Genomic DNA, 14308 nt, shown 5'->3' on the forward strand with positions numbered 1-14308 from the left:
AGGAGCAGTTAACCATAGTCCTCATAAATCCACCGGGGTTTAGAATGCCAACACAAAGGAAGCAGAAGGTGAAGGACATCCGGCCGAAATGGGGGACATCTGGCGGATCTTCCGGCTACACCTGAACAATCCCGGGAATGAAACATCGTCGATATAGACTATTTGTTACGACTATAAGTTACAACTGTTAATTGCACCAACTTTAAACAATTAGTTTTATTCTTTTACAGCAGCTAATAAATCTGCTTCTCTCTGTGAATAAACAACTTACGGCATGTGGAGAATTTAATATTCTTATATTTCCCTTCTTACTTCCTCCCCTGTCGCACCTCCAGGTCCTGCAGGAGAAGTTTACGGAGTTTGCGTCAGAGACGGGCAGCGTGGGGCAGGAGCGAGTGACGGCCGTCAACCAGATGGTGGACGAGCTCATCGACTATGGCCACTCAGAGGCCGCCACCATCGCCGAATGGAAGGATGGGGTGAATGAGGCCTGGGCTGACCTGCTGGAGCTCATGGAGACTCGGGCGCAGATGCTCGCCGCCTCACACCAGCTGCACAAGTTCTTCTCTGACTGCAGAGAGGTAAGACACCTGAAGAACAAACAAAACTTAGATATAATATGGTGTTTTATGCGATATAATACAATGGTGCAATGATACCACTTTATTATATTTTCTACACTGATTTCAGCCCGGTGTAATATCTTGTATAATTGCATGCATCTAAAATGTTAGTGTTTTCTGGTGCAAGAAGGCCCTCTTTGTGGTGAGAACAGCTCGAACATCTGACAAAAAAGCAAGAAAATGTTAATGAGCTGCTAAGTATATGTACCAGCTTCTTTTTAAAGTAAGCAATCTATTCGGTGTTTTTGCCCTGTAGAAGGTATTTTAAATTTTTAAGGTATGCAGAATCTTTGTATTATTGATTTTCACTTTTTACGACAATTTGGCAGGACACTGTTGTTTTACAGTAGAGGACAAATATTGCAGCTAAATACAGAAATTACTTTCCCCACACACACTGTATACATGGAACACGTATGTACTGCTGTATTTTTCAGGTTTTGGCCCAGATAGAGGACAAACATCGAAGGCTGCCAGAAGTTCAGGCTCGGCAGGGCAGCACTGCCAATACCAGCACCCTGCAGAGACTCCTGCACAGCTTCGAACAGGACATACAGCTGCTGGTCACGCAAGTACAGCAACATGCACATTAACAGACAGCATGTAAAATGAACTGCTTCAGCATTCACTGACCTCAAGACTCACAAAGACTTCCCTCAGTGAAAGATCATTCTGTAACTCAGCAGATGTTTGTTTAGCACGTACGCTTTCTTTAGCAAGCTGTGCCTCACATTCATACAGACATGAGGTGGAGGTGATCATTTAGAATCAGTAAAATAGCAATTGTCTCATATCTCTTCACCCACCTCAAAAAATATTATTTACATGATGAAATTGCCTGTCCCAGTATACTGATATTTTACTTTACAGACATTTTATTGTTACAGGTATGGTTGGAACTTTGATGTGAATCATTTGTCATTATTTCACAACTGTTAATTAAATTAATTTTATAGTTGATTGACAGTTAAAAACTCTGAATCTGAAAGCCTGAATCTTCATGGCTACTTACTCTGCATTTCATTTTGCTTTATGTAGTCTCTGTCATGCACCTGGGGAACAGAAACAGTGGTACATTTTACTGAAGAACGCTGCAAAATTACAGCTGCTGTGTCAACTCCAGTGACATTTGGCCAGACTGAACACAGCTGTCAGAGCAGCTGTGTTTTGTGCGTCATTTGGAAAACAAACCCTTTCTATTTTTTTTTTTTCTTCTTTGCTCAGCTTAGTGTTTTCCTAAAATCTGCTCTCCCACGCTGCCAGGTGCGTCAGTTGCAGGAGAGTGCGGCTCAGCTAAGGACGGTGTACGCCGGCGAGAAGGCCGAAGCTATCCTATGCCGCGAGCATGAAGTGATGCAGTTCTGGAAAGAGCTGCTGACGTCCTGCGAGGAGTGTCGAGTACAGATTACCACTGAGACAGACAAGCTGAGGTTCTTCAGCATGGTCCGAGATCAGATCATGTGGATGGAATCGATCATCTGTCAGATAGGGACAGGAGAGAAGCCCAGGTATCTACACTAAATCAAGATGGTATGGTGTAAAATATGTACGGCTTTCACAGGATAATACAAAAGCTATACTATATTGATTGATTGACTGATTGATTGATTTTGAATATGTAAAGAACAGAACAGCAGACAAGAAATAAAAACTAAACAAATCAATAACAACAACTAACGAGACAATAAATTAATAATAATAACAACTTTACATATCTGAAAAGAAGTGGGAAGAAGTATAAACTTATTTAATCCCACCCTGTTTGTATGCAATTCAGTAATTGTGAATGTGAATGTGAACTCCTCCCTCATACCCAAAATCTATTTCAAATGTACATCAATTATTATATAATGGTCCACTCCAGAGAGAGTGGACCAGAGGTAGTGGCAGTGTGTGATGTTGGCTCTCAGTTTGCATCAGACTCTGTATCCAAATTAGGTTAAATGTGACTGTTATTAGCAGCTGATATACAGTACAATTACCAGTATACCAGTAAATAGACAGTTATCTGTGTTTTCTTTTTATTTCAAGTTAAAGAAGAACATTTCTGATAAGAGATAAGAAATTCTCACTGAAAAGTAGGACCTAAGTATTCTATGTAGAGGAAAACTGGCCTTTTTGTATTCTAGTGTAAACAATTAGCCAACAGTAGGACTCTTTTTTTTTTTAAAAGAGTTTCTTGGGCTTTTCCACCTTTATTTGGACATCAGGACAGCTAGGTGAGAAAGAGAGTGAAGACATGCAGGAACTCATCACAGGTCAGATTTGAACCCTGGACCTCTGCGTCGAGGCATAAACCTCTAAGTATATGTGTGCCTGCTCTACCACTGAGCCTCAACAGCAGGACTCCTTAAAACAGCTCACGACATCAACAGCAATATTACCTAATTTAAGCAGCTACATTAATCAATCAATGTTCAAAAATAATATATATATATATATATATATATATATATATATATATATATATATATATATATCTCAAACCAAGTTGTTAGAACAGAAAAGGTAATTGATGCTTTGATATTTCTCTCATCATCAACTTAAAAACTTAAAAAAATAAAAATGTACCTCTTGGATTAAAGGTTTCTCTGAGCAACACACACCATTGAAAAACTAAATAGGTGATTGTACCAGTGAGCTAAGTGTCTGTGTGCTCTGTGGGTCCTGCAGGGACGTGTCCTCAGTAGAGGTGCTGATGAATTATCACCAGAGTCTGAAGAGTGAAGTGGAGGCTCGCAGACGGAGCACCCTGGAGTGTATCGAGACGGGCAAAACTTTGCTGGCTGCTAGAAACCCAGCCGCTGAAGAGGTGAGAGCAGGAGATATGATAATTATTGTAAATTACAGTTAATAATCTACAAGAGAAATTGGAGCAGTGCAGCACAATAATAATATTGTGAATTAAATTGCCAACGATGTTTGCTGCTGCTGCATATGTATGTATATGTGTGTGTGTGTTTAGATTTGGGATTTGGGCTGATCAGCCAAACTGCTGTGGAAACAAACTGTGATAAGGTTTTTTTTTTTACTTTCAGCAAACTAACAGCAAGCGACATCTTTTTTGGTTTACATTTTAAGATAGAGAGACAGACAGACAGACTTTTGCAGCAGCCAAGTCACACATAAATACAACAAGTTAAAACTAAAAACTAGGACCATACTTTAAATATACACAACAATACTGCCTGGTAATATTCTGAACATTGTTCTTATTTTAGCACTAATTTTGACTCCTGTGATGTTGTGATTCTGATGTTGCTGATTCTCAGATCAAGGAGAGGCTGGACAAGGTGGTTGCTAAACAATATGAGATGTCTGAGAAGTGGGACAAGCACTGGGAATTTCTACAGCAATGTGAGCGCGCGCGCACACACACACACACACACACACATACACACACACACAGACTTACAATCTTTTATAAATATACACAGATGTACAAACACACAGATAAACACATATAAAGTATAAATACACATAATGTTCAAGCCAAGAATTTCTAATTAAAAACAAACAAACAAAGTTTTTTTTTTATCTGCTTTTGAATATTATTTTTGTCTCTCCTCCCCTCAGTGTTGGAAGTTCACCAGTTTGCCCAGGAGGCGGTAGTGGCGGAGGCGTGGCTGACCGCTCAGGAGCCGTTCATCAGCAGCAACGAGCTGGGCGCGAGTGTAGACGAGGTGGAGCAGCTGATTCGTCGGCATGAAGCCTTCCGCAAAGCCGCCGCCACCTGGGAAGAGCGATTCAGCTCACTGCGACGACTCACCACGGTAATATCACCACTATCCTTGTGTAAATACATATGCAATCTGGCCAGAAAAAGAGAGTTGTCATCTGAAAAGGCTAAAGCGTGATTTATGGTTCTGCGGAGGCTCCATGCAGAGCTTTCGCCGTAGCCTACGTAAGTGGCCTGAAGTTAATACTTGTGCGTTGGTGTGTGCATCGATCTCATTAAGAGAATAGCAGGGCCGGCGTGTGTGCGTGGGGAGTGTGTGGTAGAGCGAGTGAGAGCGAGTACCAACTCCAGAGGCATAGTGAGAGAAACAAAGTGTCTGCCCTGTGCTTTCTGACCACGGTCAGAAATCTGTAGCAGGAAAAGTTAACCCGTAGGGTCGGTATCTCCACGTACCTAAGTACGTAGCCACGGCATCCATTTAATGCAGACCCATAAATCACGCTTCAGTTGTAAATTCTGACATGCTATAATCATTAACTAAAAGCTTAGGATTTCCAAATATGTAAAGAGATACAGTTTCCATAAAATATCAATATCATTCAATCATGCTAAAGCCTTAAGTGACTCGTTAGTCTCAAAGTTTGATTTTAAAGCGGGCTCTGTCATCTTTCTGCAGGTGGAAAAGTTGAAAGCAGAGCAAAGTAAACAACCCCCGACCCCTCTGCTGGGTCGTAAAGTCTTCCTGGACCCCCAAGATGGTTCACCCAATGCATCCACCCTGCCCCGCCTCCCGATCTCCCCCGTCATGAGACAGACCATCTATGAGCAGAACGAAGCCAACTCTCCTCCCTCGCCCTCACCTGCCACGCCCACACCTTCTCCTTCGTCTGTGGCTTGTCGGCTGGGGTCAACAGTCGCCAACTACACCCCTGTGATGAACGGCTCCAGCTACCGCCACACCCTGGAGGCGCGGCACGGAGGCGTAGTGGGTGTAGCTGCAGGACTAGGCCAGCCCGCACCTTCCTCGATCGCCTCAGTTGCCACGGCGGCCATGCTAGTCTCAGCCAACCAGGTGCGAGAGAGTGCCAGCACAGCGAGGGACCAAGCGACAAAGGTGATGAGTCACCTCCAGCCAGTGCAGACAGCGAGGACACTGGAGGTGAAATCCTCCACGTACCTACGGCAACCGAAAATTAAACACTTGGATGATGCGGTGACGCCGCTGCTTGTGGCCAGCCGGCTGGAGAAAGCGAGGGAGAGGGAGAGGGGGAGGGAGAGGGAGATGATGATGGGAGAGATAGGGACAGAGAGAGCGGAGGTGGCTGTGATGGCCGAGGTGGTGCTTCAGGAGCCGAGGGAGCGCCTGCACAGCGAGCCCACCCGAGGGTCTCGGGGGTCCAGGACTGACCTGTTGGGCCCCACTGAGCCCCAGGGCCACACCCACCACAGGATAGAACGGCAGCTGTCCAGCGAGCAGCTGATCCAGGCACGCAGGGACGAGCTTCCTCAGGAGGTGTGGAGGGAACAGGCCGAGAGGCGGGAGAGACGGACGCTGGAAAGGCAAACTTCCAGTGAGCAGGAGGGCCACGGCGGCCATGAGGGCCGGCGGAGAGAGAGGGACCGACACCGGCCGGACAGACAGGAATCCAGTGAGCATGACACCGGGAAAGAGCACTCAGACAGACGCTCAGCAGGAGGGTGAGACTTTGAGTGTACTGAGGTGCTGTTAGGTTGTGCTGTCTAATGTGTTATGTAGCACATAAAGTGATTGTCTTATTTTAAGATATGGTCTCTGGGAGCAGGTTATACAGAATATGAACGGATATCTTATTAAAGAGATGTTTTAATACACTTTTCGGAGTTGGAACCTAGTGTATATTTTTGCTGAGCACTGTTAAAATGTCGGCCATGTAGGGCATTACAGTTGGATACTTTTGCAAGAAAAGAATGCAAGATATTAATAATATGTTTCATCTACAGCTCAACTGAACTCCAATGTGTCTATGAAGTCAATGTCTAATTTTGCAATTTCTAATTTTTTTTTTCTACAGAGAAAAGAGATCCACCATGGCAGAAATTGTAGAGCAACTGCAAGAAAGAGAAGCAGCACAGGTCTGTGCATTTCATCAAAATACTCACACTGGTTATTTGTGTTGCATATTGTAGCTATTGTAGAGCCATCATCTACTCACACCTCAAAAGCAAATGTGCGCTGGTCAGAGAGTACATGTGAATTGGATGATACTGGTAGATTAGTTTGGTTACTGGTTAGAGTCAGCCGTGATAACCTGAGAACATGCATGCATGTGTGCTTTAGATAATGAAAATGTAAAACACACCATCAAAGACTTAATAAAGATTATTACTTTTAAATCATGAACCAAATTCCTACTGACTCCATCACCCCTCCCCACCCTCAGGCCCGTGGTGAGGTTCCCCGAGTGCCTAACGGGGTACCAGAGAAGTCTTCCCGTCTCGACCGGCCTCGGGCTCGGGACAGACCCAAACCAAGGCGTCGACCACGACCCAAAGAGCCAGGAGAGACTACGCGGCGGTCCAGGTCCGCTCCGGCCCAGAGCAGCCCGGCAGTCCCCCAGCCACCAACACACACCGCACACCACGAGGGCTTCCTCTTCCGCAAGCTGGACATCGAGACCCTGAAAAAGAGCACCAATAGGTGGGTGTTCAGGGTCATAATGATGAGCATAACATCTGGACTAGCAGATGATAGAAGTCGTTGAGGAGGAGGATGGACACTGGTGTCATGAGTATCAGACTTTAGGGATTCTGATCAATTGATTAATTTAGTACTTCTCGGAGTCACAGATGGGTCGGGTTTACCACAAAATACTCACATATTGTCAGGTTTTTTTTTCACATAAAATGATACCAACATGACTTTTACATTCCACCTGTTGTTGCTAAATCTAAACCTTTTTGGTCTTTACTGTCGATTGTTGTTGATTTTTAAATACTTTTTTACTGCCACACACGTCGTATCTCCGCTGTCTGTTTTCTCATGACATCACTGCCCCCTCCATTTATTGGTTCAACAATAATGACAGGGGCATGACTCCAGCATGCTAAGCTAACAAGCTAACACACTCCGCTGACACTGCGTCTGACATGTTGAACAGATGCATGACTGTCACCAGCGCAGATGACACATGACACCTCACTACTCAGCTAAGCTTTGGATTTTCTCAGCAGACATACTGTGTGTCTTTAGAAGCATGCATACATTAAGGTTTACATATGTTTAGATACAAGGGATGCTATGACGTTATCATTTCTTCACCTATTTTGATTACTAGATAACACATAAGAAAAAGTTCTACATTCTACAAAGTGGAAGTAAGAGGTATTTTGTCAGTTTCATCTGCTTCCAAAGAAATTGAACATTGACAAATGTGTGGCACATCTTAATGTTTCCTGTAATTGACAAACATACATGAAGAAGTCACATTATTAGGATTATACAATGGAAAGGTTTATCAGTGAGTAAGTAATGTGTCACTATTTGTTGCGTTGTTGCTCTCAGCACTGCCTTCGATCTCTAACCAGTTAAAAATAGAAAGTGTTGTTTGATTCCGAACCTTAATAAGATCTGTCTGAACATAGAAATTGCAGTGCCTGTCAGTTCATAGTTTGTACAGAACAATCATTTTATCAAGTCATTATGGTCATTTTTAAAAATGCGCTGCTACTGTTGCTTTTTAAGTGGCACTGCTAGTTTGTAAGCTTGTAAGTGTGTAGTTTCTTCCAAAGTTAAAGCTGGAGAAGCCCAGTTTTTTTTTGTGTCAATGGGCAAAAATTCCATAATAACCTTTCAGCATATGGTAATTCAAGTGTTGTGAGAGAAAACTAGACTTTAGCCAATCACAGGTCATTTCAGAGAGTATTGTATTGGCTGTTCTACCAACGCAGATGCACGTCCCTTCAGATAAAGTTTATTAGTTCATGTTTATGTAGCTAGCTAGAACTTCAAATCACAGAATGTCATCAAACAGGACGTTAAGTCTCATAGAATTGACGCTATTTAACAACATTGGGATCACAATCACGATGGGGATGATTGAAATGAATGACTAGTACTCGTACAGGTTACTTCATGAAGGGAGGGGCTGAGGACAGAGATTGAAGAGCTGCAGGAGAAGGGCTGTTTTCAAGAAAACTGCCTACCCCAGCTTTAAGCAATTACTTTAAAAAAAACACCCATGCAGAAATCTAAACATTAGAGTATCCCATTGACAGTGCCAACAGCAGACACTCCAGACACTAGGTTATTCTCATATCAGGCTGTAGCTTTTTAATATTTGATGTATGTCATCTCTGATCATCAGGATCAGAACTTGAAGACAACAGTTACATGAATTAAAACAGCAACCCGCAGACATCTCACCGCATGGAAAACATTATGCATGATGCTTAAGATGCCTCCTGATCTAACACGAGCCACAGAATAAAGCACAACAGAAATGGTTGGCGTGCTGGCTGATGACTGCTGTGGGAGTGGAGGTTGATGGAGCAGTTGGTGGCGTACACTGCCTTGTGTTGCTTAGCCTGGCTGAACACACAACACACACACACACACACACACACACACACAGACTACCTGGCCTCCATAGATGACCGCCCTGCTTCCTCCAGAGAGACACCAACGGCAAAGTCTTTCTCTGCACTGCCCTCTAGTGGCTGGGCTGACCACGCACAGCTAAAAGCTCATCCCCTTCCAGCTATGGATGAGTCCCACTCAAAGCGATGGATGAATGTCTCAAATGTACATGCCCTGTTATGTACATGGCAAGGTAAAGCATAATCCTGAATGGCTTAAATCTGGACAAGTGTGAATCTCCAAACAGCTCCTCGTTTGTCTTATTGTATGCTCTCTTTTTGCTTTACATTCAACTTTGATTGGAGGAGAAGGTCTGTGGGGGGAGGGCCCTCAGACCTTATCCTCCAATCAATACTGAGAAAGAGAGGATGCAGTTAGTCCGAGAGAAAGAATTGAGGTTCAACCTGTCTCTGTTACATAGCTACATGACGAGGCACTGAGTATGTTTATGTGCACATTATTATTCTGGTATTATTCAGGATAACCAAGCGTTCCTTATAATAGGATACGGTGCATGTGAATGGTGTGTGTATCATGATGTTTAAATCTGTCAGTCACTAGTTTCACGTAGCGGTGGCAATCACCAGAGGCCCCACCATACGATGTTATCACAATACTTGTGTCATATTATTGCGATTTTAAACCTATTGTGATATTCTGCGATATATTGCAATTTATTACCTTTTTTCCATCTTCAAATGATGTCCCTGTCCCAAATCTGTTTTATCTAAAAAAAGATACATTTCTCTGTTTGTTCATCTCACTTCAATTTTAAAAGTATATGCAATTGATTTTATTATTCTAGTACCAAAAAGTTAAATTCTCATGTGCAATTTATATATGATAATAGATCGATACTTGGCGTCCCTGTATCGATTCAGTACTGTATTGCCACGGGAAAATATCACGATACTATGCTGTATCCCAGGCTACATCAGTATACGAAAAACTTTCATGTGCTCACACAAAACTTTCATGTGAGCACGTGAAACTAAACTTTAGATTTTTTTTTGCTCATATCCCCTTAGGGGCTCCGTACTGTGTCACTGTGCGAGATGGGTCTTGATTAGTCTGTGTGTCCATATTATGTGTATGAATAGAAAATTAGAATCTTGTCATTCATTTTGTTTTTCTTTATCTTTAGGATTTTAGCATAATAGATGGTAGTAGATGTCACTTACCTTTATATGCTTTTACTTACTGTTTTACTACCTGTTTACATCTCTAGATGTATATACTACTTACCCACATTTACTATATTCATGTTTACATTCAGTTTATTAATTTTGCAATTATTGTACATCTGTGTCATCTGAGACATGTCATGTCTCATGTTTTACCTGCAAGATTTTCTTTTTATAAGTATTTAATGAGCATTGTTGGAGGGAGCCTGAGATCTATGATTTTCATTGCCAATAACTGCCTCTCTGTCATTGTTGTGACAGACATGACAATGAATAACTTGAACACTTGAAACCAGTGCTAATATCAGCAATGCAGACACCTTATCACATGCACCGTTGGTCTTCTCCAGTCAAGTTCTGTTTCCATTGTTCGTTCACAGAGGTATTTGAAATTGAGATATCAAGCTGCACACAGACAGCTTTCCCTGAATAATACCTATAATTGGGTGTAAGCTTATTGATTGGAATGCTGTGTGCATGTAAACACGCTCAAAGATGGAAAAGAAGCATGACTACGAGTTTAAGTTGTCTTGTTGCCAAAATGCCATTTAACCAAACTCTCCCTCTTTTCTCTTCTCTTCCTCGGTGCTACTGGCTGCTCCTCTCGTCTCCTCCAAGGTAAGTCATATATAAGCCCCACACACAGAGACACACGAACTGTACGTAGTCTCCCTCCCCATCCCTCCATCCCCCACCTCCTCCTCCGTCCGTCTGTGTGCCCGTCCGTTCGTCTGTGTTTGTTCAGCAGTGTGTTTCCTCCTCCCTTCTTGGCGCCGGTCCATCCCGCCTACCTACCTGTCTGCTCTGGTCAGGTGAGTGAGGTGTTAGCTTAGCGAGAGCGACTCTGCAGCTCTTCCTGACTCCTCCCATCTCCCCCCCCCCCAACCACCACCTTCCCCGTGCTCCTCCCCTCCACCTTCCTCTCCTCCTCCACTCTCCCTACCCTCACCCCTCCCGCCTTCCCACACCACAGCAGGTCATGGGTCAACCTGTACTGCGTGCTGAAAAAGGGGGAGATGGGTTTCTACAAGGACGCCAAGAACACCGCCACATCCTACAACAACGAGCCGCTGCTCAACCTCTCCCACTGCCACTGCGACGTCACCAACGGCTACAAGAAGAAGAAGAATGTCTTCACGCTCAAGTGAGGAGCTGCTTTCATACTCGTGTTTACTGTTTGTTTATTGTACTTTTTAAACACAGGCATAAGTGTGATTATTTTTTTATTTTTTTTTTTACAGAACTGGGTTTAAAATTGCTTATCACTTTTTGCTGTTTCCTACATTGGTTTTCCCACAGCTGAAATAAAAATGGAAGAAGCGGTGTCGTGTAGTTTGCAGTCACTCGTGATCAGTTGGTGATTTGTTTATCTTTAACATGGGGGGGTGGACCCAGTTCGTTTCGTTCACCTGTGACTAGCGAACCGCCCCGTAAATGGCTTTTTTTGGTTCTGTATTTTTTGAAAGATATTTTTAGGGCTTTTTCCTTTATTTAGAACAGCTGAAGAGAGACAGGAAATGGGGGAGAGAGAGGGGGGATGACATGCAGCAAAGGGCCTCGGGTTGGATTTGAACCCTGGCCGCTGCCAAGGACTGAGCCAACATGGGGCGCACGCTCTTACTGGGTAAGCTAGAGGTCGCCCCAGTAAACGTCTATATATGGGCGTCTGCTCTACCAGGTGAGCTACCCAGGCACCCCCAGTTCTGTATTTTTTAATACCACCCACCCTCCTAGCTGTATACGTAGTTTAGAGAATATTATAGATTCAAACCAAAACTGACAGAAGGGGCGAACTCAGAGAAAAAGTCTGTCTGTATGGTCGGGCCGTAGATTCTAACTTGCACAAACCTCAGTCAGATCATGGATCAATGAGTCAGGCAGACTACAATAACATTTTCAACTAAAGAACCGCTCTGCGACTGCACTCTCTCTGCTTCTAGGGGATGGCAGGTTAACAAGGGCCTACCGGTCATGATGCACCATTCAGTAGGTTGTGTTGTTCTTAAATGTTCCAGTTGGTAAATTAGTTAACTCACTAGCACACTAGCTACTAATGTAGTTAGCGATCTAGCCACCATCTGGAATTACCTACACAAGAGCAGTTCTTAGTATAAAAGTGTGTCACAAAGAAAATACATTATTATTATTATTATTATTATTATTATTATTATTGATAAACTGCAAACAGCATGTTATGAATAATGAGTAACTGGTAGAAACAAGATGAAAAAGACTTGTCTTGTACCGCAATATTCCCGAGAAAAACATTTCTTCTAGTTAAAGTTATCCACCAAACATGTTTTGCACTACACTGTAAGTTCAATTTCTCTCCTCTTATTGCAGAACGAAGGACGGCAGTGAGTTTTTGTTTCATGCAAAAGATGAGGTGAGACATTCTTGTTTTTCTAATTTGATCCCGAAATAGCAGTGGCTTTATTTTATCGATGACATAATGTAAAATCACTGAGACACCTGAAGTTATGTGATGCATGTCAGTAAACAGTAAATCATCTCACATCTGTGATCCCTCTCTTCGGTCGCAGGACGACCTCAAAGTGTGGGTGACCAACATCACCGGCAGTATTACGGAGCACGAGGAGATTGCCAAATGGGGTCAGCCCCAACCAACTACCTCATCCACAGACGAGGGCACGCGCCGCGACGGCAGCAAAGCGGACAACAGGTCAGAGCGCGGCGGCGAGCGCTCGGACCGGGCCGATCGGATCGAGCGGGCAGATAAAGAAAAGGAGAAAGAGAGAGAGAAGGAGAAGGAGAGAGAGAGGGGCGAACGGTCGGAGAGGTCAGAGCGGGGAGGGAAGTCGGACGCAAAGCGCTCGGAAAAGTCCGCTAAGAAAAAGTGAGCCGGGCGACGGATCGATCTCGGGATTTGAATTCGTGAACCGTGAACTCCGGATAGGAGGCGGGGCCATAGAATGGTAGTGAACGCCCCCCTCCTTCTCTCCGCCTCCAACACTGTCAACAAAGCGGTTGTGTTTGGATGGAAAGTGACACACAGGACAGAAGGACTGACCCAGGCTCACTCATAGGACGGACAGGACGGATTTGGTGCAGGAGACGTCTTTCTCTCTCTTTCTCTCTCTTCTTCTGTGTCTCTGTGAGAACACACAGAGTCACTGACGCTCCACCTATGCCCCCCCTCCCCTTCCCCCCCGGTGGCTGTTTCAGAGAACTGCAGAGAGAGTTCCGTGCTGCTGAACCTCGGGCAGCGTTAACGCGAGAGAGAGACGGGACATGCATTACATTAGCTCAAAGTCTGATTGCTGGTAGTGCGAGAAAACGTAGCTCATTCTGTTCCATGTTTGTTTTTTCTATGAGATGAGCTGTACATGTATGTATTTCTTGTCTGTCTGTCATATCTACTGTATCTATCTTTCATCCTACACTATGTCTCATTACTGCTCAGAAAATGGAAAGACAATGAAATTATGCCAAAATGTTTTACAGACATACAAACTTCATCCAAGTTCACTACGGATGAGTCAGCACTGATAAACAGCTACAGCACTGAGCTGATTCTAGAAAGGTGGAAAGATGATGATTTAAGACGAGAGAAGAGTAGATGGCCAACCAGGGTGATTACCTTCAAAACAATCAGGAACACAAGAAACAAGAGCAAAGCAAAAATGTTTCATTGTTGCTCAGAAAGTCATAGAAAATACATCTAAAGGCTTGAAACCCTTAAGAAAGATCCCCCCTGAAATTAGCTTGAATTGTTGAACTCTGCCCACAAAGAGCAAACAGAGCAGCTTCCCTTCGTTTGAATAGGATTTAGGATTACATTTGTGCAAGATGGGTCACAAGATGTTTAAACTGACATAAAGACAGTGTGGTCACTGCAGCCACTTGGGCTCCCAAGTTTAAATTATAAAAAAAAAAACACATGTACAGTTCTTAGATAAAAACTTAATCAGATGGTAGACTCTGGCTCCCAGGGGTCTCATTCATTTCATTTTACTTTAAAGAAAAACACATAAAAAGGCAAAAACAAACTAAAGCATTCATATTTTAGAAAGCTGTAGAGGCAAATATGTATATGTTTCGATATCTCAAAGGAAGTGGGTGAAATTCATTGTAACCTGCTGATTTTAGCATCAAGAATCCATTTCCCATAAATTACATGTTTGGCTTTGGTCATAAGCACAAAATCTGCGCCTGGCATGTTTTTAATGAATGAGGCCCTCAGGCT

General features: G+C 43.4%; 1 protein-coding gene across 1 annotated transcript in view; it reads left to right on the forward strand.

The window, feature by feature from the left end:
• The window catches only part of sptbn4b (spectrin, beta, non-erythrocytic 4b), an 81461-nt gene extending 67659 nt beyond the window's left edge, over nt 1-13802 (forward strand). The window contains exons 31-42 of the mRNA XM_078246988.1: nt 336-581; nt 1061-1195; nt 1887-2131; nt 3297-3435; nt 3896-3980; nt 4200-4396; nt 4979-6000; nt 6354-6414; nt 6723-6979; nt 11075-11245; nt 12445-12487; nt 12645-13802. Of these exons, the coding sequence (XP_078103114.1) occupies nt 336-581; nt 1061-1195; nt 1887-2131; nt 3297-3435; nt 3896-3980; nt 4200-4396; nt 4979-6000; nt 6354-6414; nt 6723-6979; nt 11075-11245; nt 12445-12487; nt 12645-12962 (2919 nt within the window). The 3' untranslated portion in view covers nt 12963-13802. The remainder of the gene's footprint in view (nt 1-335; nt 582-1060; nt 1196-1886; nt 2132-3296; nt 3436-3895; nt 3981-4199; nt 4397-4978; nt 6001-6353; nt 6415-6722; nt 6980-11074; nt 11246-12444; nt 12488-12644) is intronic.
• The last annotated feature ends 506 nt before the right edge of the window (nt 13803-14308 follow it).

The sequence above is a fragment of the Sander vitreus genome, chromosome 3 (assembly GCF_031162955.1).
Source record: "Sander vitreus isolate 19-12246 chromosome 3, sanVit1, whole genome shotgun sequence".
NCBI classification, from domain to species: Eukaryota; Metazoa; Chordata; class Actinopteri; order Perciformes; family Percidae; genus Sander; species Sander vitreus.